Raw genomic sequence first — 22,224 nt, forward strand, 5'->3', positions numbered from 1 at the left:
TTTAGGACACAATACGATCTTGTGAGTGTCATTGCCTACACAACAGTTAGTTAATATCACATTCACTCTTGAAGAGTGTTGCATCACATCATTAAACTGTGCTTGGTGGTAAAATCAGAGACTGGTTAGTGTTAGCTGTGTAAGCACAGCGCACTGCTAAGGGTGTGTGAGGTGACAGCGTCAATCTGCTTCCACTCTTTAAAGAACTATTAATATCTAATCCCAGTGCCTCTGACTGTGAAAACTAAAGCGACTTTCGAGCTCTGCGCTAAACCCTCCTGCCCTGATTCGCTCAGAACCAGCCCCAGAGACCCGTGTGATGCCATGCCTAACTGCTTTTAGAAGATCTTAACATAGACCCACTGGATAGACCAGAAGGGGAAACACTGAGTTGGTTAGTTTTTAACCCCATCTTTGACCCTAATTTAGCCAGGCTTATAATAATTTAACTTTGCTAAGCTCTTGTAAAAAAAAAAAAACTGAAGCTCCTCAGAGAAAATAATGAACAGGCAGAAAAGCTAACTTAAGAACTAATATAGGCAGCATTTGAATCTAGCCTACAGTTTAACAGCATACGGACTATTTTTAACAGCATGTGCTATACAACCAAAAACATCAGAATGTCCAGTTATTAGCTATCAGAAATAATGCAGTTATTACACAGCTGGAATACTTGTTTCTGACTGCTGAATCGTGACATTCAGCGGTCAACTATTTTCATACATATATGTTTATGCTTACATACAAAACTGTAGATTGACCATATATATATATATATATATATATATATATATATATATATATATATGCTATATAAAGGGAAAAGTAATACTTCTTTATCATTCTGGTATGATTTTATGGATAGTTTTTTAATGTGTTGCTCAAAACGGTTTGTAACAAAATAGCTCTTGCGAAAGAAGTATGAAGGCACAAGAGAAGGATGAGGTTTGAGAGTGAATGAAGTAAGCGGTCAGAAGGTTATGAGTCAATGAGTGTGAGCCACAAGTTTTAAACACCAACCTCAGCTTGTTTGCTACCTTTAAAGGCCCCATGAAATCACTTGACAGACACACTTGACACAGGACTTTTGGACAAAACATATCAAAGAGCTTGTTTTCGGTTTCAAAACAGCCAACAGACTTCACATCAATCAATAGTTCTTTCATAAATACATCAATAAAACAATATTTCTGTCTGTTTTCTATAAAAAAGGACCCACCAAACTCGGAAACTGATTTAATACTCACTATAGTATAGTATAGTATAGTATAGTGGTTTAAATATAATAGACTAGCATGTTTGTCTATAGTGAAATGTTCTAATAAGGGTATCGGAATTGGTTGACACCGGAACATTGTGGCCAGTATTAAGTCGTAAGAGTGTGTTGTAAGATGGTCCTCATAGATCCAGCCCTTAGTTCAGTTCCTCTTTGTCGGCTGTTATTAGTATACTACTGAACGCTTCACAGTTCTCCAACACATCACAGCAGGAAAACATTTCCTCCTGCTGTTTGTATATGTGCACGCACACCTGCTGATAGCCGGTGTTGCTGACCACATGTAAATGTGGCTGTTTGTGCGCAAAAAAGAGGGGGAAAGAAAAGAAAAAGATAACATCGGAGTGAGTAAATAAGTATTTTAGTAAATAAGGGTACCAACATACACTTTCCAATGGAAACGACTCTAAAATAAAAACCATTGGCAAGGTGTTCAGATTACATTTTTTTTTTTTTTTACGTTTATGGTGTTCTGAGAGGATTTTCAAATGTTTTTTGAGTGATTTTAGCATTAAAGCTAAGAATACAACAAGAAATAACAAATTATATAACATCAAATAACATTGCAATGCTTCGGAGAATCAATTAAATCATTATATGATCATTTCTCTGCAAAACTATAAACTACAATACTTGGTCTTGGAGCATTTATCTTAAGCATGTTTTTGATCAGATAACACTTAAGATTGGGAAACATGTTAACTATTAACTGAGTTTTTCATTAATAAACTCCTTATTTCCTGCTTAATTGATAGGAAGTAGCCTATAAGGTAGTTGTTGTAGTAGATGTTATGTTTAGACATTGGGGTAGGGTTAGAATATGGACACATGGAATATGGTTATGTAAAATAAGGCATTCATATGTGCTTTATAAGTACTAATAAACAGCCAATATGCTTGTTATATGCATGCAAATAAGCAATTTTGGCCAACATCTGAATTAATACCAGATTTGTTTTTGTTTTTTTTAAGCTATGGGATTTCAGTGACTTTACCGGATTAATATTATTGCAGGTAAAATAACAACATCATAAATGCTGCATGCACAGAACAGTTTATGTGTGTTTTTTTTTGAGGCCATAACCCAATTTGTGGTTATGTGTGGTGTTGACATACGTCCCAATTAGGACACTAACATGGACAAAGACATCACTGCAGTGTGACGCACTGCACGCAGTGGCCTACATACTCATAACAGTCATTCTGAAACCTTGGTGTGCTTTTGTGAATGAAAAAGCCTTTGAGCTATATTCATAAACCTCACGGACCATTGGGCAGTAGCCAATATTAGACATCACAGTTGTTGTCAACCAATTTTAAAATACTAGTAAGCAAATGAATGCCCTTATCCTTTCATAAAAATAGCTGATGACTAAAGCCAACCACACCAGTTTTTTAATATAGAGCCCAACTAACTGCACAAATAGAACAGTTAGCTTGCCACCGCTAAACTGTTCAGTGTCACGTCAGTTACACTGTCCCGTTTGAGAGTTTCAGATATGCTAGACAATCTGATTTGATAGCACATGACTGATGTCATGGGACATGTCTCTAGTTACAGTGTATCATTCAGTTTGTATCGCCCTGATTGACCCTGAACCTAATCTTTCCGGTCAGGGCAAGCAAAAGACTGTGTAGGAAGTGGCTGACCAAAGACTTCAGTTAAATGTAATTGAAAAAAGAAAAGTTTTTTTTTTTTTTTTTTACATTGTTTATTTAAAAAAAATCTTCAAATTACTGGAAATTTATGTAGATGCTGTAAAAGTCAAGAGTACCTGGTTTCTTCCCTAAGCGTTTACAAAGAAGAAAGCAATTACATAACAGTACCCTGTAATTTCCTAAGGAATTTCCCAATTCTTCCTATAGGCACCTGTACCTTTTTTGACGCACTAAACATGTTATACTCGGTTAGTATAACTAATATAATACAACTATCCTGCACTCTCAGGGAAAAGAAAGGTACAATAGCTGTCACTGGGGTGACCGCTTTTCAAAAGGTACGCCTCTTTCTGAGAGTGTAATTCTGTCAGATCATATGAAACTAAATTTTATGCTTCTACAAATATACTGTCACTCAAAACTATATCTAATTCACACAATGACATGTTATTCACTTGTATTGTTTATTAGAATTATGACTGTACTGCACTACACGTTATTGGAATTGACCTGAGGTTGGGACTTTCAAGTCATCCAAATGCCATAAAAGCCCCACTTACACACCGACTTCCAAAAACTCCCTGTTTCTGAATCCCCCCACATCCCCAGTGCAGACAGCAGTTTTAGTAGAGTGGCAAATGCAGGTTACTGAGTGGTAACTGTAATCAGAAAAGCCTACCCTCATCCAGGTGGAAAGATAAAAGCGATGCCTTTCACACAATCATACGCATGCACACATAGCTGGGCATCAAGGGCTGTACAGAAGACTAATACTGACAGATCTAGACAGAGATTTTAAGGTGCTATACTTATATCTGGGTTATTTTTATTTAATTTATTTATTTACAAAAATTTGCTGAAAATAATACTTTAGATTTTCAACTTGTACCACAGGAAATCTTTTTCATTATATTATTAATTTTTTTCTATATGCCAGTAAAATGATGAGCTACTCCACTTCACATGAATTATGCAACATCATGTGGATATGAGGCTTCCAGTGAGCTTTCCAGAGAGTGATGATTTACCACGAACTCACTTGCAACACAAGGTTTCGGTTCAATTTTTTTCTTTTTGTATTTTGGTGGGTGAGGGGTGGGAGACAGTAAAAACATTAGCACCAATCATTTGGACAGTGTTAAGAAAATGCCCCCAAACTAATTGAGTTTAAATTGTAATCAGCTCAATCCATTCAAAACACCTGACATGTCAACATTTTATTACAGACACGGAGCGATCTTTCATTTGCTCCGATAGTGTCAATATCAGCTGTCATGTCATATCCTTTACAAAAAAGTGCCATGTTCCAAAAGTACAATTTTACATTCAATGTATCAAAAGGTAATATCACAGTACACTTTAAGAACATGCAGTTGTCTTTCTAATAAGTTAATTTAAATGCTATTACATTAAGAACATGTTTAGGTTTCTAAACAACAATTTTTACAGTGTACTGTGAAAAGTGATGAATGCGACGATACTCATGTATAATGGAATTTAAGTTATTATTTTAAAGAATAACATTACTGTGGAAGAATGCCAAAAATAATATAGTAATACCATGTTATTATGTCCAAAAATGGCACTTTATTGTGATTTCATGGTAGAAGTGGGCAATATATCTTACAATTTATATAACTAAACTAAACCTATACTGGGATATACAAATCAATGTAATAAGGGTCAGACTGAATATGGTTTTTGAGTGTGATCTAACAGAAACTATTACATTACCATAGTTAACTCAGTGTAAGTCATAATAAATTTAATATGATGTTCTGCAGAGTGTAAAAAGCTTTCAGTCATGTTAACTTATTTTTTAGATGACAGAAGCTGCTAATACTAACGTTAAGTTACCACACTAATATATATGATTTTTAATCAATGGAAAGTAATCTGGGCACGTAAATTACTAAGTAAATTAATCTGTCATTTGATGTCTATGCTATACTTCAGTACGACTGCGTTACAGAATATACCAAAATACGAGTTTTAAAATATTTTTGAAGGAATTCTTAAATATTATAATTATCTGTGGCAATGTTCGAGTATTTAAAGCGATGCAAGAACTTCCGTCCAACTCAGAATTGGTCAAATTTCGGCGAGGATCCCACCGACTGTTCCACACCGTCAGTCCGGTTAAGAATGAATCAACCAACCGTCAACTCCAGTGACATGAAGACGGTGTTAGTAAAACCAGAACCATATTTTACTCTTGTACAAACATTAACGTGAATAAATACGACGGTTGTGAGGGGGAACCAGGCTATGGAGCACGTTAGCACCACGGCTAACTCAGATAATGGACAAACGCCTGAGCTATATCTGTCACTGGTGATGTAAACATGATTTAAACGTAAAATATCCAAAATTAAGTGAACTACATATCCAAACTGTGCGCAGTTTGGCAAACAACGCTGGTTTCTCAGAGCCCCATCCAGTAGCGCCGAGTGTGTGTGTGTGTGTGTGTGTGTGTGTGTGTGTGTTGCTCCTACCGCGCCCCTCTGTCCCCCGTGCTGATCCTTTTTATTTCGCTCCCAAAGCCATCTAAACACACTCTTCCACACACACACACACATCTAACTCGCTCTCCAAGCAGCGTGTCGCACTTACATATTTTCCCTCGGAGGCTCTGTAAAATCCGGATTTTCGTGTCGTCTTCTTCCGCCATGGTCCAAGTTTCGTCTCTGTACAGTACATTCAACACTTATCACATCCGTTTATGAATGCAGGCTCACGGACGGACGGCCCTCCGAAGCGTCACCGGCTCAGCGCGATTGGTCGCGACGGCAGACCGGGATTTGTGTGAATCAACTCACACAGGCAACATCATGTAGTCAAAACAAACGGAAGCCCTAGTGGAGGACGAGCGACAGAGCAGCTGAACGGGGCCCTCGACAGAAGCCTTGTGTTTTAAAACTAGAGAGCTGCCTACCGAGAGAGCCTAAGAAGTCTTGTCAAGTTCCACCGCTCACTAGGTTAGGAAACAATCTGTGCGGGTAGTTTTGAAAGCAGCACAAATCTGTTTGCTAATTAGGATAGACTTTGTCTGTCCTTAAAGGTACATTTTTGATCTTAATGATTTTTACTAATAAATAATACTTAAAGTTTATCATGGTATGCACCATCTATGGTCTGTGTGTATCTGTGTTACAAATATTTTTTTAAGACATATACTGTTTTTTTGTTTTATAAATTTTTTTTATTTATTTATTTTATTACCCAGTATAAAAATAAAACTGTTTAATGTGATAATAATAAACATATTATAATACTGCAGTATTGCCAATAATCAGACTATGTACCATTTTTGGACTGTGAATATGCATTACCAGAACGCTTAACATCCTAAATCTAAGATCCAAAATCAAATTATAATATAGGCTATAATATTTATTAAAATATATTTTCATTATTTAAATAATAATAATAATAATATGCATTTATATTGTGTTATATTAGCCTGGTATATTAAATTAGAAAATACTAGTCAACATAACTGCCACACTACAGATGAACATTTGAGGTCTTCCTCTCTTCTGACTGTCATAATTTATCTGTTTGTTTTATTATTTTGGATAGTGTAGAAATGCAGTTGTGGATTTTTTTTGTTTGTTTTGTTTTGTTTTTTGCTGATGAAGAAAATTGGAACGTCCGATTTTTTTCAATGGTTTAAGGATTATATGCTATATTTTACTTCAACATTCCAAACCCAGAAATGTGAAAATCGTCCATTCCATTGATGTTAATCAAATTACGTATTTTATGTTGTTCTGCTCTGATTTCTTAGCCCATCAAGCATGACTGCAATGTCAGTGTCAGTGTTATCGCCAATATGTTAAGTTTTGTTTTTGCTCAGAAAAACCTTTCTTTACAGCAGGCATCTTATCCCATGTACATTACTGTTAATTTCTTTATTGGTATATTTGTTAGGGCATTTTATACTGTATATATGATCGGCTTCAGATTAATGAAATAAAATAAATATGTATAAAGTGTTGCACCTTCATCAATGACTCAACATTTGGACCCACTGTGCTTTTGCAAACTTTTTGTAGACTTCAAAGCACAGTCACAGCATTGTGTTGAAATATTTGTAGCATATATGTAATGTGATTGTATTACAATCTCAACTTGAATGTTCACATTAGTTAGATAGAAACATTCGCCTAATATTTGAGTAGACTGGCAGATGTTTTCTGAAGGATTAGGCATGCAAAACAGATAAGTAGGTGATAGGCTGCCTGGTTGAGTTTTTGAAAAATGTCAAACAAAGTTCCAGTACACGTGAAAGAAGTACCAGACATTCCCTGATGCCCTGGAACGAATAAAAACCTTAACAGACATTGTACTGCTATAGGCTTTCGATTTTGGCCACAAACCTTCTATATCTCCATTGAGAGGAGTTGACGGTGGTGGAGAGTTCAGAGCATCTGGCACTGCTGTCACGTGGGCCCAGACAGGACACTGTGAATGCGGCATTGTGTGGAGGACCGACAGAGAAACGGGAATGAGCTTCTCAGATGGGGCAGCACGGAGGCCCACAGACAGAGTGCGAGAGACAATCTAAATGAATAAACAGAATTCCCACTTACAAGTCTGCAGTTTCAGGAGGAAGAGGATCTCTGGGCTCTGTTTCACTCATTTTCTCTCAGACATCCTCTCCATGTTTATGGATTGGAATAATATGACATTTAAAAATGTTAATGTGATAAAATTTACTTGTGTTCCAATTGAAGAAAACTGCCATTTGATATTGAGGAAACCCAACCAATATTGCATTTTTAATGTGCCACAAATGAAAACAAGGCAACTGTGTCACACGGTGTGAAAAATTATATGACCTATTTGTAACATAAAATGGGTAAAGTGAATAAATCCTATTGCATGACAGTCCGTCAATCTCTTACAGCCATTTAACGTCATCAAAGCATTCTGAGATTATTCTGATGTGTTATTTTTGCTATTTTTTATTTCATTATTTGTTGTAAGTATTTCACATAATTCCTATAAATGAAAGGTAAAACATTTGGTATATTCTGGAAAATCATTGTTAGCATTTATCAGTATTATCGACAGAGATGTTAATGCATTTTGTGCAACAGATTGAAATGGTGGTAACAGTGTTATGTTACAATAAAAGTACAATCACTTGCGGTTATCTTTACTGTAAGGTGCTGCTAGTCGTTCACTTTACTTGATGCATAGAGTACAACACAATGAGCAATGGAATAGGGAAGATCCACTTAGACAAATAAAAACATATAAAAATAAAACCACTTCTTTTCTCATAGAAGAAAAAAATTGGAAAACTATCAATCATGTGAACGACCAAAAATACTCTATATTTACATCTCACAAATTCTCTTGCAATGCAAAGTCACTAACGCCAACCTCCTCATACTTTCATGTGCGTTTTTTCCCCCATTTTTCAAAAGTTTTAAGGCCTGCCCTGTCACTTACATTATTGTTCTATGTGACATCAGCAAGAGATGCATTTCCTTCCTGTCGTGGGTGTGAAAACAAGGTTCCTCTTGAGAAATGCTGTTCTGACTTGATCAACTGTAGGCTGTTGGGAAGTTCCTTTGGTTACAGGCACTCTTGGCCGACAGTCCGGAAAGAGTCAGCACTTGACTTGGTTGTACCTGTGTTGGGAGGTCAATCATGTTGTCCCCATATCACAGAGTCCTGTCTGTGTCCCTCAAATCCAAATCCTTTGGAACGTTCCAAAATGCTTTTTTTCTTGGATGTCTTCCTCTTTAAATCTGAGGAAAAGGGAGTAAAAGACCCATGTTCTGCATAAGGAAATGATAAAGGTGTTTTCTTGTAGACACTGGTTATTATAGGATAATTCCCCTCGCTTTCTGTGTCCATAGGTTCCCCCATCTTTGACTTGACCTCAGAGCTGGTACACATGCTTTCCCAATGCTCAGGTTTGATCGGACCTTTGCGCTCTTTAACTGTTGAGAGTGAACTGGTTATTTTACAGGTCATGTCTGGATCTTCTCCATCTTCTGTCTTGAAGTGCTTGCTCTCGTGCACACTCAACAGCACTGCGGATTTACAAACCTTTGAGCAATACCTGCAATTGTGTCCTTTACCTGACTTTTCCAGATGTTTTTTCTCATGACTTTTCTTGGTGGCAAGGTAAAGGAACCGCTGAGGGCAGTAGGAACATCTATAACGCTTTTCCATGCTCAGGCTGTGGGACGCCACATCTGAGCTGAAGCAGGAGCCGTCCTCAGTGCAGCTCTTGCAGATAAAGTCACCACTATCCTCTCCAGTGGGCCCAGCTGTGCTGGATGTGTCTTCAGGAGGACACTGTTTACCACATGTTCTGCAGTGTGGCTGATGGCAGCTGATGATGTGCATGCTGAGGGTGGTCTGACTAGGAAAAGAGCTCTCGCAACTGTGGCAAGGGAAAGTTTCCTTTTGGTTGCTATGCCTTGGCTCCCTCTGGACGCCGTAGTTGTCAACTGAGATCCTCTGGTCTGGACAGAACGGTGTTTCTCTGAAGTCATCATTGGCTTGAGGTGACAAGGGCCTAGTGTAGCATTTCAGATGTTTCATCCGTTTTCGTTTTCCTTTCACTTTCTTACACTTCTTTTTAGGTTTATATGTGTAGTAGGGACGCCATAGTTGGTCGGTTTCAGGATCATTTAGGTCATCATATGATTCCTTTTCTGTAACTGAGGTTGTTACTTCGGCCCTCACCCTCAAACTCGGACTTCCGATATTCTCCTCTGCAGGGCTTTTTTGACCAATGCCCTCTTGTCTCCAGCTTTTCATTTTCCTCTTCTTTGGGAATAGCTTTGAGCCTTTTATTTTTCGTCGGACAATTGCCTCGTTGCCAATTTTCACTGTTATTTGGCAGAGGGGGAGGACTTGGCTATCGATTGATGGGCCTGGACATGCAGGCTTAGCAATGTATGTTTCTGTCTTTCCACTAGGTAGCTGATCTGCTGTTATGCTCTCAGGTCTTGCTTGCAGCAGCTGATTAGCCATGTCCTCGATGGTCTGTGCTGCTGCCGATAGTTCACTCAGCTTGCTCAACCCTTCGAAGGAGCACACAGACGGAATGTTGAGGAATGGAAGAATGTCTGTGCTGTTTTCTGTGATTTTCTCGGTTGAATCCCTGTCACTTCCATGCGTGATCAGAGAGGACCCTGTGGTTTTCTCTATTGCTTTTGAAGAATCTCTAAACCTGTAGCTGAAGAGCGATGACCCTTTTCCATCAAATCCAGACTTTTTCTTGAAACCAGCAGAGAGGTGTTTCAGTGGTTGTTCTGTCTCAGATGGCACAGGAAATCCTATGTTTTGGTCACACGGTTTGTCAAAGCTGATGCGAGGCTTTTCTGATGCCATCATTTTCGGAGTGGCCATGAATGTCACTGGCATTGAAAATAACGACTGACCAATAACAACATCTGAATTAGTTGTGTGGGGGGAACAGCTGTCCAGTGGTGCACTGCAGGACTCATCATTGCCCTCGATCTCTTCAGAGTATGTCTGACTGTACGACTTGTAATGTTTCTTTCTAAACTTCATCGGGAGAAGCCTGTAAAGCTTTATGGGGTAGACACTACTCTTGAATCCACCATTTGCTGATTTTTTATTGACAGCCAGCTGTGGATCAATGCCATGGAAGGTCTTCTGGTGATTCTTGAGGATGTAGTAAGTCAAGAAGGTCTCCAAGCAGAAAATGCACTGGTACCGGCGTTCCCCGGTGTGCCAGATCTCATGTTTGGTGCGGTATTCGGCCAGAGCGAAAACTTTGTTGCAGTAGTGGCAAGGATAGGCTCTATGCCACGAGTGTACATTCTCGTGTCTTTTTAGGCTGGAAAGGGTCACATAAGCTCGTTTACATACAGAACACCTGTAAGTCCTTGAAGTGCTATTTGTTTTTAAGGTCCCATTAACTTGATCCTGAGACATCTCAAGGGGACTTGTCAATGTGGGATCTAAATGTAAAGGGATATGGAGATCTGGTGGAGGTAAAGAATGTTGCGTGGTATTTGCATTAGATGTATCGTTAGAGACTGGGGCTCTCGAAGAGTCTTTATTATTTGTCTCTAACTCTGACGGACCTTTTAGAGATTTCACACAAACCTGCTCGTGATTGCGCAGTCTTTTCAGATGCATAAACTTCTTCTGGCAGTACTTGCAAAACAAATGACTGACAAATCTCTTGTGCACTTGCATGTGGATGGTGAGAAGCGCTGAGTCGCTGAAGGTCTCAGCGCATTGCTGACAGCTGAAGGTGGAGACATCGGGTGTATTCTGAGGACTGAGGCAGGGTGGCTCTGCATCCTGAGAGGGTGTAATGTCAAGTGGTGGCAACAGATCGAGGCTGGAATGTATCTCTGGTGCTGCATCTGTGGACAACTGGGAGGAAGATAATGGAGTCACAGTAGCCATTTCCACTGTAGATGTGCCTGTTACAGTGGGCACAGTTGCAACAGGCTCACTTAAGAGAGGTGGCATTCCATTACCATGTACACGTCGCTTCTTTATAGGTCCAAGTCTATGGGTAACCAAAGTCTTAGCTGGAGGCATGGCAGGCGTGATGGTTCTGTAATCATTCTCCTGGTTAACCTCTTTAGATTCTTGCCCCTGGCTCACTGCATATGAGTGCTCAGTTAGGGCATTGGCAGGCTCACTCTCTATGGACGACATGCTTGTTTCTTGGGAGCTAAAAGGAGGTTGCCCTTCCTCAACTCCCTCAATAACTTTGTTACTGGGATTCAGTGTTGAGAATGGGTTGTTTACTGCCTCAACCTCAGTAATGGAGAAAGCATTGGTGATCCTTGGGCCCTTAGAGCAGTCTAACTCCTCAGGCTTGAGGGTTTCTTTTTTCAGTGTGCATGTGTCTGCCAACTTTGACTGACTGTTTGATCTTCTAGAGGCTTGGCCTTGTAAGATACCAATGCTCTGCCTTTCAGAGTCAAGCAATTTCTCCAAAAAGGGAATTCCTAAACGCTTTCCAGCTGCAACCAAAGACCTGTTGTCCTCTGTACTACTTGACTCCACTCTGGCATTGTAGATGAAGTTTAGGATGCTAGCAAAGACTTCAGATTTTAGGTCTGTTAGCTCCAGCACCTGGCTGGATGTGTAGACCTCAGGCGTTTTAAAAGCATTACGAAAATATCCACTTGTAGCAGCCAGTATGTTGCGATGAGCCCGGAATTTGACATCCTCCACAACGATTATTACATCACAGAACAGGCCTTGTGAACGCTGTTCACTAAGATGACTGAGGACAGCTTGGGGGTGGGAACTGTCCACCAGACTGAGAGTGCTGGGGTTGACCACAGTCATCTGCAGAGGAGAAACAAAAAGTCAAATAAATAAAAAAATAATAATAATTTAAATCTGGGTAAAAAACAACATACTTTGATATAACAGCATAACACTGTTGTCTCTGAACACCGATAAATTGTTTTACTGAGAGAAAAGGGAAAATAACTGGCTGGGATTTTCAGTATACTTAGTCACTCTTCAGTAACAAGTCAATAACATTCAATAATAACAAGGCACTGTTCATGGATGATGACAACTTAAAGGTATAGTTCACCCAAAAATGTTAATTAATTTTCCCACCATCATGTTGTGTTCTTCTAAACCTGTATGACACGTTTCCTTCTGTGTTCCATGGAAAAATGAAGTGCATTAAGGTTTGGAACAATATTATAGAACAATATTAGGTTGAGCATATGGTTAATTTAAAACTATGTTTAAAAAATACATATTTTACCACAAAACATGACATTTAACCATTACTAAAAGGACAGCAAGGAGAAAATTTAAACCACAGAATGAGAACAAAAGTTTATTTATTAGATGACTCTAATCAAATCACATCAGACCACTAGATGGCAGCATGACTCAACTCGTAGGCCACTTGGTTCACCATCATAACATGTCTATAAAGCAGTAATCAGATGAAGTTAGTGAAGTTAGCTCATAACATCAACAACTAACTCACAAATTGATAATGACCACATAAGGTATTTTTACGTGCAAAGACAGATGCAGATGCATAGATCTCCTCATCTTGCTACCTTGATCTGAGCTCCCTAGAAAGCTCTTGGTTATTTATTTTTGTAAAAACACATAGATACATGCACATAGATAGAGCATAAAACCGAAACAACTGCAAAGAAAAACAAGAAAAAGCACTTAAAGTAAAGCAACAATATGCATAAATAGGTTACAGTCCTTCTATTTTAATATTTTAAATAAAATTCTTTTTTTTCTGACAGGTTAAAGAAGACAAAAAAAAAAAAAAAAATTCTGATAACCCTATCATTAACCAATTTCATCAACCTGCTAGGATCTGGTAAAGTCATCAGTAAGGGTCTAGACTGAGCAAGGGTGAGATATTCCATACATGATGACTCATTTAGAATGCTCCTTTTGTCTGCTAGGGGAGCTAACACCTGGGCTGTTTAATCCATTATCTGTGATATACAGAAATATATTAATATGAATAAACATTTGGTTAAAATAAGTATATGAGGTAGGTATTGTCATTAATTTATGTTTGTTGAACGTGTGTCTAAACCGTTTTGACTTTTTAAATGACTAATTCCTGTGGAGTGACTTTTAAAACAATTAAATTAAAACATCTGTAATCAGAGCTAGAGACACAAAACGATTGTGCCATGGTTCCTGTCTTGTTTACCTGGCTTTCGTGTGGACTTTCAGTTTGTAGTTTTGCTTGGTTCTGGTTCTGTCACGCTGCCAGTCTTTGTTTTCCTGGGTGTTCCCTAATGAGCTCACTTCCCCTTAGGCACTTCACCATAGGCACTTTAATTCCGCTAGTCTGGTTGTGTCTTCACAGTAATTGCACTCCAATTAGAATCGCACAGGTGTTGACAATACTCTGTCATTAGTTTCCCTATATAGAGCTGTCTTTCTCTGTTGTCTTCATGGAGTCCTTACCCTTTGTGTCTCATGCTCTCGTTCCCCGAGACTTCCTCTACCTTCTTGTTCTTCTGAGTTCCCCGTTTCATCCGGTTCCCTCTTTTGGTTATGTTTGTCTCTCATGACTGTTCATTTTTGTAGTTACCCCTCTGTTTAAATAAAAACCCTTACCTGCATTTGGATCTACCCTCTCTTTGTGTTTTCCCAAACCCAACCGTGACAGAAGGACTCCATCATGCCTAGATCCAGCGGTGTGAGATTTCGAATCGGTTCCCCAGCCACCATGGAGGAACGGAGGGGGAGAGTCCGGAACTTAACCACCCTTCATCAAGAAGGAAGGGAGGTGGGTGGCCTGGCGCAATTGTTTTGGACTTTGGCAGTCGGGTTAGGTTACAATGATGCAGCACTAAAGGATTGGTTTAATAATTGCCTGGATGATCCTTTACCTCAATGGGAGATGAAGGGGTTAGAGATCCTGGACTTTTGGGGGTTTACCAATTACCTGCACCATCGTGCTCAGTGGAATGCAACAACCACACCAGAGTTTCCAGACAAGGCTGCCAGCTCAACCCCACAACCCAAGATGGCCACCAGCCCAGCCCCACAGCCCAAGATGGCCGCCAGCCTAGCGCCACAGCTCAAGATGGCCGCCAGCCCAGCACCACAGCACAAGATGGCCGACTCAACGCCACCGACTCTCCATCGTAGAGGGCGGAGGAGGAGACAGGCAGCTACTGTTCCTCAGGACCCGGAGAACGCTCCCGAGCGGGCGGCTGCCGTCCATGAGGCCATTCCCGATGCGGTGCCCACTGCTGTTCCGGAGGCGGTGGCCGAGGCTGTTCCCGATGCGGTGCCCGCTGCTGTTCCGGAGACCGAGGCGGTGGCCGAGGCCGTTCCCGATGCGGTGCCCGCTAATGTTCCGGAGGCCGAGGCGGTGCCCGATGCAGTCTCCGAGGCGGTGCCCGATGCAGTTCCCGAGGCGGTGCCCGATGCTGTTTCCGAGACCGAGGCTGTTCCCGAGAAGGTGCTCGATGCTGTTCGAGAGGCCGAGGCAATGCCCGATGCTGTTCCCGATGTGGTGCCCGCTGCGGTTCTGGAGGCCGAGGCGGTACCCGCTGCTGTTCCGGAGGCTGAGGCGGTGGCCGAGGCTGTTCCCGATGCGGTTCCCGTTGCTGTTCTGGAGGCCGAGGCGGTGCCCGCTGCTGTTCCGGAGGCCGAGGCGGTGACCGAAGCCGTTCCCGATGCGGTTCCCGTTGCTGTTCCGGAGGCCGAGGCGGTGCCCGATGCTGTTCCCGAGGCGGTGCCCGATGCAGTTTCCGAGGCGGTGCCCGAGGCAGTTCCCGAGGCGGTGCCCGATGCAGTTCCCGAGGCGGTGCCCGATGCTGTTCCCGAGGCGGTGCCCGATGCTGTTCCCGAGGCGGTGCCCGATACAGTTCCCGAGGCGGTGCCCGATGCTGTTCCCGAGGCGGTGCCCGATGCAGTTCCCGAGGCGGTGCCCGATGCTGTTCCCGAGGCGGTGCCCGATGCTGTTCCCGAGGCGGTGCCCGATGCTGTTCCCGAGGCGGTGCCCGATGCAGTTCCCGAGGCGGTGCCCGATGCAGTTCCCGAGGCGGTGCCCGATGCTGTTCCCGAGGCGGTGCCTGATACAGTTCCCGAGGCGGTGCCCGATGCTGTTCCCGAGGCGGTGCCCGATGCAGTTCCCGAGGCGGTGCCCGATGCAGTTCCCGAGGCGGTGCCCGATGCAGTTCCCGAGGCGGTGCCCGATGCAGTTCCCGAGGCGGTGCTCGATGTTGTTCCCGAGGCGGTGCCCGATGCAGTTTCCGAGGCGGTGCCCGAGGCAGTTCCCGAGGCGGTGCCCGAGGCAGTTCCCGAGGCGGTGCCCGATGCAGTTCCCGAGGCGGTGCCCGAGGCAGTTCCCGAGGCGGTGCCCGATGCTGTTCCCGAGGCGGTGCCCGATGCTGTTCCCGAGGCGGTGCCCGATGCAGTTCCCGAGGCGGTGCTCGATGTTGTTCCCGAGGCGGTGCCCGATGCTGTTCCCGAGGCGATTCCCGATGCAGTTCCCGAGGCGGTGCCCGATGCAGTTCCCGGGGCGGTGCTCGATGCAGTGCCCGATGCTGTTCCCGAGGCGATTCCCGATGCAGTTCCCGAGGCGGTGCCCGATGCTGTTCCCGAGGCGGTGCTCGATGCTGTTCCCGAGGCGGTGCCCGAGGCGGTGTCCGATGCAGTTCCCGAGGCGGTGCCCGATACAGTTCCCGAGGCGGTGCCCGAGGCTGTTCCAGAGGCGGTGCCTGATACAGTTCCCGAGGCGGTGACCACAAGGCCGTGGTGGTCTTCTACTCCGCCCTGGGGGACTCTGGCGGTGACCACGAGGACGTGGTGGTTGTCCGCTCCACCCTGGGGGACTCGGGCGGTGACCACGAGGACGTGGTGGTCGTCCGCTCCGCTCTGGGGGACTCCGGCGGTGACCATGAGGACGTGGTGGTCTTCTGCTCTGCCCTGGTGGACTCCGGCCTCGACCACAAAGACGTGGTGGTCTTCCGCTCCGCCCTGGAGGGCTTTGACTTTGACCACAAGGCCGTGGTGGTCTTCCGCTCCGCCCTGGTGGACTCCGGCCTCGACCACAAAGATGTGGTGGTCATCTGCTCCGTCCTGGTGGACGCCTCAACATGCCCTTCATGGACTTATGTTTTGTGTTTTTTGAGTTCTGTTTCTGTCTGTTCCTTTTAGTTTAGTCTGGCCCTCCTTCCCTCCCCCTGAGCCTCCACCTGTCCGCCTCCCTCCTGGACTCCTTGTTTTGTGTTGCACCTTTCCATTCCTCCTGGTTGCTCCTGTCCCTGTTTTCTGTCCCTCCGTCCCTCCCCCTGGTCCGCCGCCGTTCCACCTCCCTCCTGCCTCTTTTTCTGTTGGGGTTTTCCTGGGTTTAGGTGGAGCATCTGGTAGCTGCTCCGTAGGGAGGGGGTAATGTCACGCTGCCAGTCTTTGTTTTCCTGGGTGTTCCCTAATGAGCTCACTTCCCCTTAGGCACTTCACCATAGGCACTTTAATTCCGCTAGTCTGGTTGTGTCTTCACAGTAATTGCACTCCAATTAGAATCGCACAGGTGTTGACAATACTCTGTCATTAGTTTCCCTATATAGAGCTGTCTTTCTCTGTTGTCTTCATGGAGTCCTTACCCTTTGTGTCTCATGCTCTCGTTCCCCGAGACTTCCTCTACCTTCTTGTTCTTCTGAGTTCCCCGTTTCATCCGGTTCCCTCTTTTGGTTATGTTTGTCTCTCATGACTGTTCATTTTTGTAGTTACCCCTCTGTTTAAATAAAAACCCTTACCTGCATTTGGATCTACCCTCTCTTTGTGTTTTCCCAAACCCAACCGTGACAGGTTCCTGTTTCACCTATAGTCATTAGAGGCTTTCACACCTTTCATAGTTCCTAGAACTATTGGCAGAAGTAACAGCCTTTTGGCGTGTTCGCATCACAGGAACTAGGAATGGTTTTAGTTTTAGGAAACTTTGTTTGGGGGAACTAAATTAGCTCCTACTTCAGAGTAGGGTCTAAAACAGTTCTAAAACAGCAATAACGGCATTTACCTGTTGTCTAGAGTGTTGTTGTTTTTTCCTTGATATGTAACACTGCATGTTATCAGGAGATTTCATTTTTGCTCTTTCAGTTGCATAAATTGTGCATTCACATTCCATCACCGTTATCACAAAACCCAAAACCCACAACAAAAACAGCTCCGATCATGGCGTTCTCCATTCATTGGTTGTTGATGTTTGTAAAGCCCCTTTCACACTGCTATTCCTGCGAATACACGGGTAAAGTGTTCCGGCAATTGTTCCCGGGTCGCTAGATTTTGCACTTTCACACTGCCAGTGATTACCCGGGATATGTGCCTGCTTTCACACACAACCCGTAAAGATCCCTTAAAGACACATGACATCAGGGCGTGATGTGTAATGTACGAGTCGAAAATGTTAGGCACATTATACTTTCACTGAAGCAAGCGAATGATCTCGGCGTCAGCACGGAATGATAGGAACTGATCTCTGCTTTATTATAGTTTGCACATATTTTTTTGTTGCGAATGTTGATCTCCCTTCAAAACAGCCGGTAAAAGAGTCGCGCGATAACGTGCATCATCACTACGACACGGCATTAGATCTTGCTTTTGTTCAAACAGCGCTTGTCCCGGGTTGAACCCGGCAATGTTACCAGGTCCCCGGCCCGGGTTCAATGCCGGAATCAATCCTGGGACGTGGTTGCTTTCACACAGAAGGCAAATGGCAATGTTCCAGCAATTTGCCAGGACCGGCGTGCATTGTGAAAGGGGCTTAAATGATGCGAATAAAGATGCTGCTGTTTGCCTGCTTTATAGTTCCTGCTTCCGGTGCAAATGCAACCAGGAAAATGGCCAGAGGGAGAAACTGGTTCTCTAGGAACCACCCTGCTGGCTAGTCTTTGAACTAAGTTCCTAGAACAACGCAGTGTGAAAGCCCCTATTGGTTAGATTGTTCCCAACTGTGTCTTGTTTATTATTTACCCTCTGTGTGTACTTAAGCTCTTGTATTTTCTATGTTTTTTGTCTGCCGTTGTCCTCTGTAGATGTACTGTCAGATGTTTTTAGTTGTTTTGCCTGTGTTGCCCTTTGTTTTGTATTACCCTCTGTTGGATTTTATACCTGTTGCCTGAATTTTCCCTTGTTGCCTTGTTTTATTAAACTTATATATTGCACTTGAACTGGCACATTTAACTTCGATGGACACTGTATGCCTTATGATATTTTTTCGAGGGGAGCTATCTGAACCACTTAGCTCGATCATAACATTACAGTAATCTTACTGGAATTTTTTACTGATCAAACCTTGCAATTAAGTTGTTCTCAATTTACTGTGTGTGCCATGTAGGAGGAATGCAACACTCCCACTTTGGCCCAATCCCAATTCTATTTTATACCCCTTCCCCTTCCCCTAACCCTCCACCTACCCCTTCCCCTTGTCCCTTGAAACAGAGTGTCATGGGGTATGGGTGAAAATATTCCCCTAAAGATTGGGACACCATGTCACGGTTGGTAAACCGTGATCTCGGGTTGTTTACACTTTGTGGTGAATTCTGTGTGTTCTGCTTCTGCACTGATTAGTTGTGGGCGTCTCCGTTAATTGTATCAGCAACAGCTGCCACTCATTACTCATCTCCTATATAATGGCTTGTCTCACGTCTGTTTGTGAGATCGTTGTTTCATGTCGTTGTGTTTACCCCCGTCTGGCTTCTGTGTAGTTTGCGTTTGGATGTCTGTGTTTCCCCAGAACCTCATCCACTCTCCGCACGATCACTCAGCCATGGACACTTACCTTCGGCTCTGTTCCCCGCAGTTCCTGTTCCACTCTCTCCTGCTGCCTCACGCCGTCAACACCCGGACTCCTCACCTGCACTCCATTACCGTCTGGACTTCTCACCGCCTTTATCATTCCTCTGGAGTGTTCCCGTATCATCGTCTTTGTGTGTCTTTGTACAATATCTCATCATCTCATTAAACTTTGTTAACTCGCTATTGTTTCCAGACTGTCCTTTCACCAGCCATCACAGAACGATCTCACCCAACATGGAAGCAGCGAGCACCAACACCCTCACCGATTTCATGCACCACAGCGTCAAGAGAATGGATCAGCAGCAGGAGAGCATCTCGAACACCGGACGTGCTGTCCAAGCGCTGGTGGCACAGGTGTCCGAGCTCACCCAGCAGATCCATCAGCTCACGTCTCCCACTAGGCCCATCGCGCCGTCTGCGCCGACCGTTCCCCCGGGGATTCCCCAGGACCACTTCCGGCCAGAGTTGCGACTTCCGGCGCCGGAGAATAACGCTCGTGAGGCAACTTTTTGCAGAACATTCCTTAACAAGTGCTCTATGCATTTTGCCCTGCAGCCCCACAATTTCGCCACAGAAGAATCCAAGGTAGCGTTCACGCTCACCCTTTTATCGAGCAAGGCTGCCTTATGGGGAACGGCGGTGTGGGAAAATCAACATCTGTGCTGTGCCTCGTTCCACCTCCTATCTGAAGAGATGAAGAGAGTTTTCGACCGGGCCGCGACCGGCAGGGAGGCCGCCCTTCGCCTCTCGGAACTCCGACAAGGACATTCATCTGTCAACGAATATTCCATCGAGTTCCGTACCCTGGCGGCCGTGTGCCAGTGGAACGAGGCGGCGCAGTGGGATAGATTCCTGCATGGGTTATCCGACCGTGTTCAGCAGGAGATCTACCTCCTCGAGCTGCCCCCTACTCTCAACGAACTCATCGACCTGGCGTTGCGGGTGGAGGCCAGGTTTAATCGCCTGGGCCACCAACACAGTCCTTCCAGACTTCCATTCTCTCCCAGTAGGGGGCGCTTGAGTCGAGAGAACACGGTCGGTTCTGTCGACGATCACGAGCCCATGCAGGTGGGTCGAGCTCGGCTGTCCCGGAGGGAGAGGGAACGGCGGAGGTCCCAAGGACTATGTTTATACTGTGGGGGCTCTGATCATAACAACTTCTCTTGCCCGGTAAAAGAGTCAGCCCGATAGTAAACCTGAGGCTACTATCGGGTGGGATCTCCGCCGAGAAGTCCTCACCCACATCATCGACCCTCCTTCCGGTGAAACTGCGGTGGAAGAATCACCATCATGAATGCCAAGCTCTTCTGGACTCCGGAGCCGAAGGTAATTTCATTGATTCTTCACTTGCACATCACCTGAACATTCCTGTCCTTCCTGTGTCTCTCCCCATCCATGTCACCGCACTCAACGGCCAGGAACTGCCTGATGTCACCCACCATACTGAACCCATCACACTCATCACATCCGGCAACCATCAAGAAACCATATCCTTTTTTCTCATGGACTCCCCTGTTGCTCCCATTGTTTTAGGTCACCCCTGGTTGTTCAAACATAATCCACGAGTGGAATGGAGTTCTAACACTATCACATTGTGGTTTAAAAGTTGTCATGAGTCTTGTCTGGTTTCTGACTGTCCTGTTTCTGTTTTTCAGAAGGAGACCATGGCATTGCCAAACGTGCCCGCTGAGTATTTGGACCTGAAGGAAGTGTTCAGTAAGTCCCGGGCTGCTTCTCTTCCTCCGCATCGTCCCTACGACTGTGCCATAGACTTAGTGTCAGGTAAATCTCCGCATAAAGGCAAGTTATACTCTCTTTCTATTCTTGAGAGGGAGGCCACGGAGAAATATATTTCTGATTCCTTAGCCTCTGGGTTCATCCGTCCTTCCTCATCTCCAGCAGGTTAGACAACGATTCTGGTGGCCACGTATGGCTCGCGATGTCCGCGATTTTGTTTTGGCTTGTTCAGTTTGTGCCAGTGGTAAGTCATCTAACCGACCTCCTGATGGGCTCCTTCAACCGCTGTCTGTCCCTTCGAGACCCTGGTCACATATCGCTCTAGATTTTGTTACCGCCTTCCCGCCCTCTAATGGCATGACAGTCGTTTTGACTGTAGTGGATCGGTTCTCAAAGGCGGCACATTTCATTCCCTTGCCCAAATTACCGACAGCCAAGGAGACAGCGGTTGCTGTTTTAGATCACCTCTTTCGGCTCCATGGCCTCCCGGTTGTTGGGTTTCAGACAGGGGATCCCAGTTCATATCCAAATTTTGGAAAGAGTTTTGCAAGTTATTAGGAGCGTCAGTTAGCTTGTCGTCGGGTTATCATCCCCAAAGCAACGGACAATCTGAGCCAACCAAGATTTAGAAAGGACGTTGAGATGTTTGGTCTCCAAGAATCCTTCTTCCTGGAGTCAACAACTCTCTATGGTGGAGTACGCCCACAATTCGTTGCCAGTGTCAGCTACGGGCCTCTCTCCGTTTCAGTGTAGTGTAGGGTACCAGCCACCAGCGTTTCCCAGTCTGAAATCTGAAGTCGCGGTCCCCTCCGCTCACGCGTTTGTCCAGAGGTGCCACCGGGTGAGGGAGCGCACTAAGGCCAAGGCCAATCGCCACCGGTCAAAGCCTCCCGTCTACGTCTTGGGTCAAAAATTGTGGCTTTCTACCAGTAACATTCCATTGCGATCCGTTTCTAATAAACTAGCTCCCAAATTTATTGGCCCGTTCACTATCACCAAGATCATTAGTCCGGTGACAGTCCGCCTCAAACTACCTCCTGCGTACAAGAGGATACACCCCGCCTTTCATGTGTCCAAAATTAAACCCGTGTTTTATGCACGTATTAATCCGCCTACTCAGGTTCCCCCGCCGCCGCGTCTCGTAGATGGGGAACCGACATATTCGGTTAATTGTATTCTGGACTCGAGACGGAGGGGACGAGGATTCCAGTATCTGGTGGACTGGGAAGGTTACGGTCCGGAGGAGAGGAGTTGGGTACCTG

At 44.3% G+C, this 22,224-nt stretch overlaps 2 protein-coding genes across 4 annotated transcripts in view; both read right to left on the reverse strand.

The window, feature by feature from the left end:
- Positions 1-5,753, reverse strand: part of LOC127934469 (ras GTPase-activating protein 2) — a 38,435-nt gene extending 32,682 nt beyond the window's left edge. Inside the window, exon 1 of the mRNA XM_052531883.1 lies at positions 5,549-5,753. Coding sequence (XP_052387843.1) covers positions 5,549-5,606 — 58 coding nt within the window. The 5' untranslated portion in view covers positions 5,607-5,753. The remainder of the gene's footprint in view (positions 1-5,548) is intronic.
- Positions 5,754-7,638: 1,885 nt separating this feature from the next.
- The window catches only part of LOC127934464 (zinc finger and BTB domain-containing protein 38-like), a 28,007-nt gene continuing 13,421 nt past the window's right edge, over positions 7,639-22,224 (reverse strand). For all 3 annotated transcript variants that reach the window (XM_052531866.1, XM_052531865.1, XM_052531867.1), the window contains one exon: positions 7,639-12,253. In XM_052531866.1, coding sequence (XP_052387826.1) covers positions 8,594-12,253 — 3,660 coding nt within the window. In that variant the 3' untranslated portion in view covers positions 7,639-8,593. The remainder of the gene's footprint in view (positions 12,254-22,224) is intronic.

Source organism: Carassius gibelio, chromosome A18 (genome assembly GCF_023724105.1).
Source record: "Carassius gibelio isolate Cgi1373 ecotype wild population from Czech Republic chromosome A18, carGib1.2-hapl.c, whole genome shotgun sequence".
NCBI classification, from domain to species: Eukaryota; Metazoa; Chordata; class Actinopteri; order Cypriniformes; family Cyprinidae; genus Carassius; species Carassius gibelio.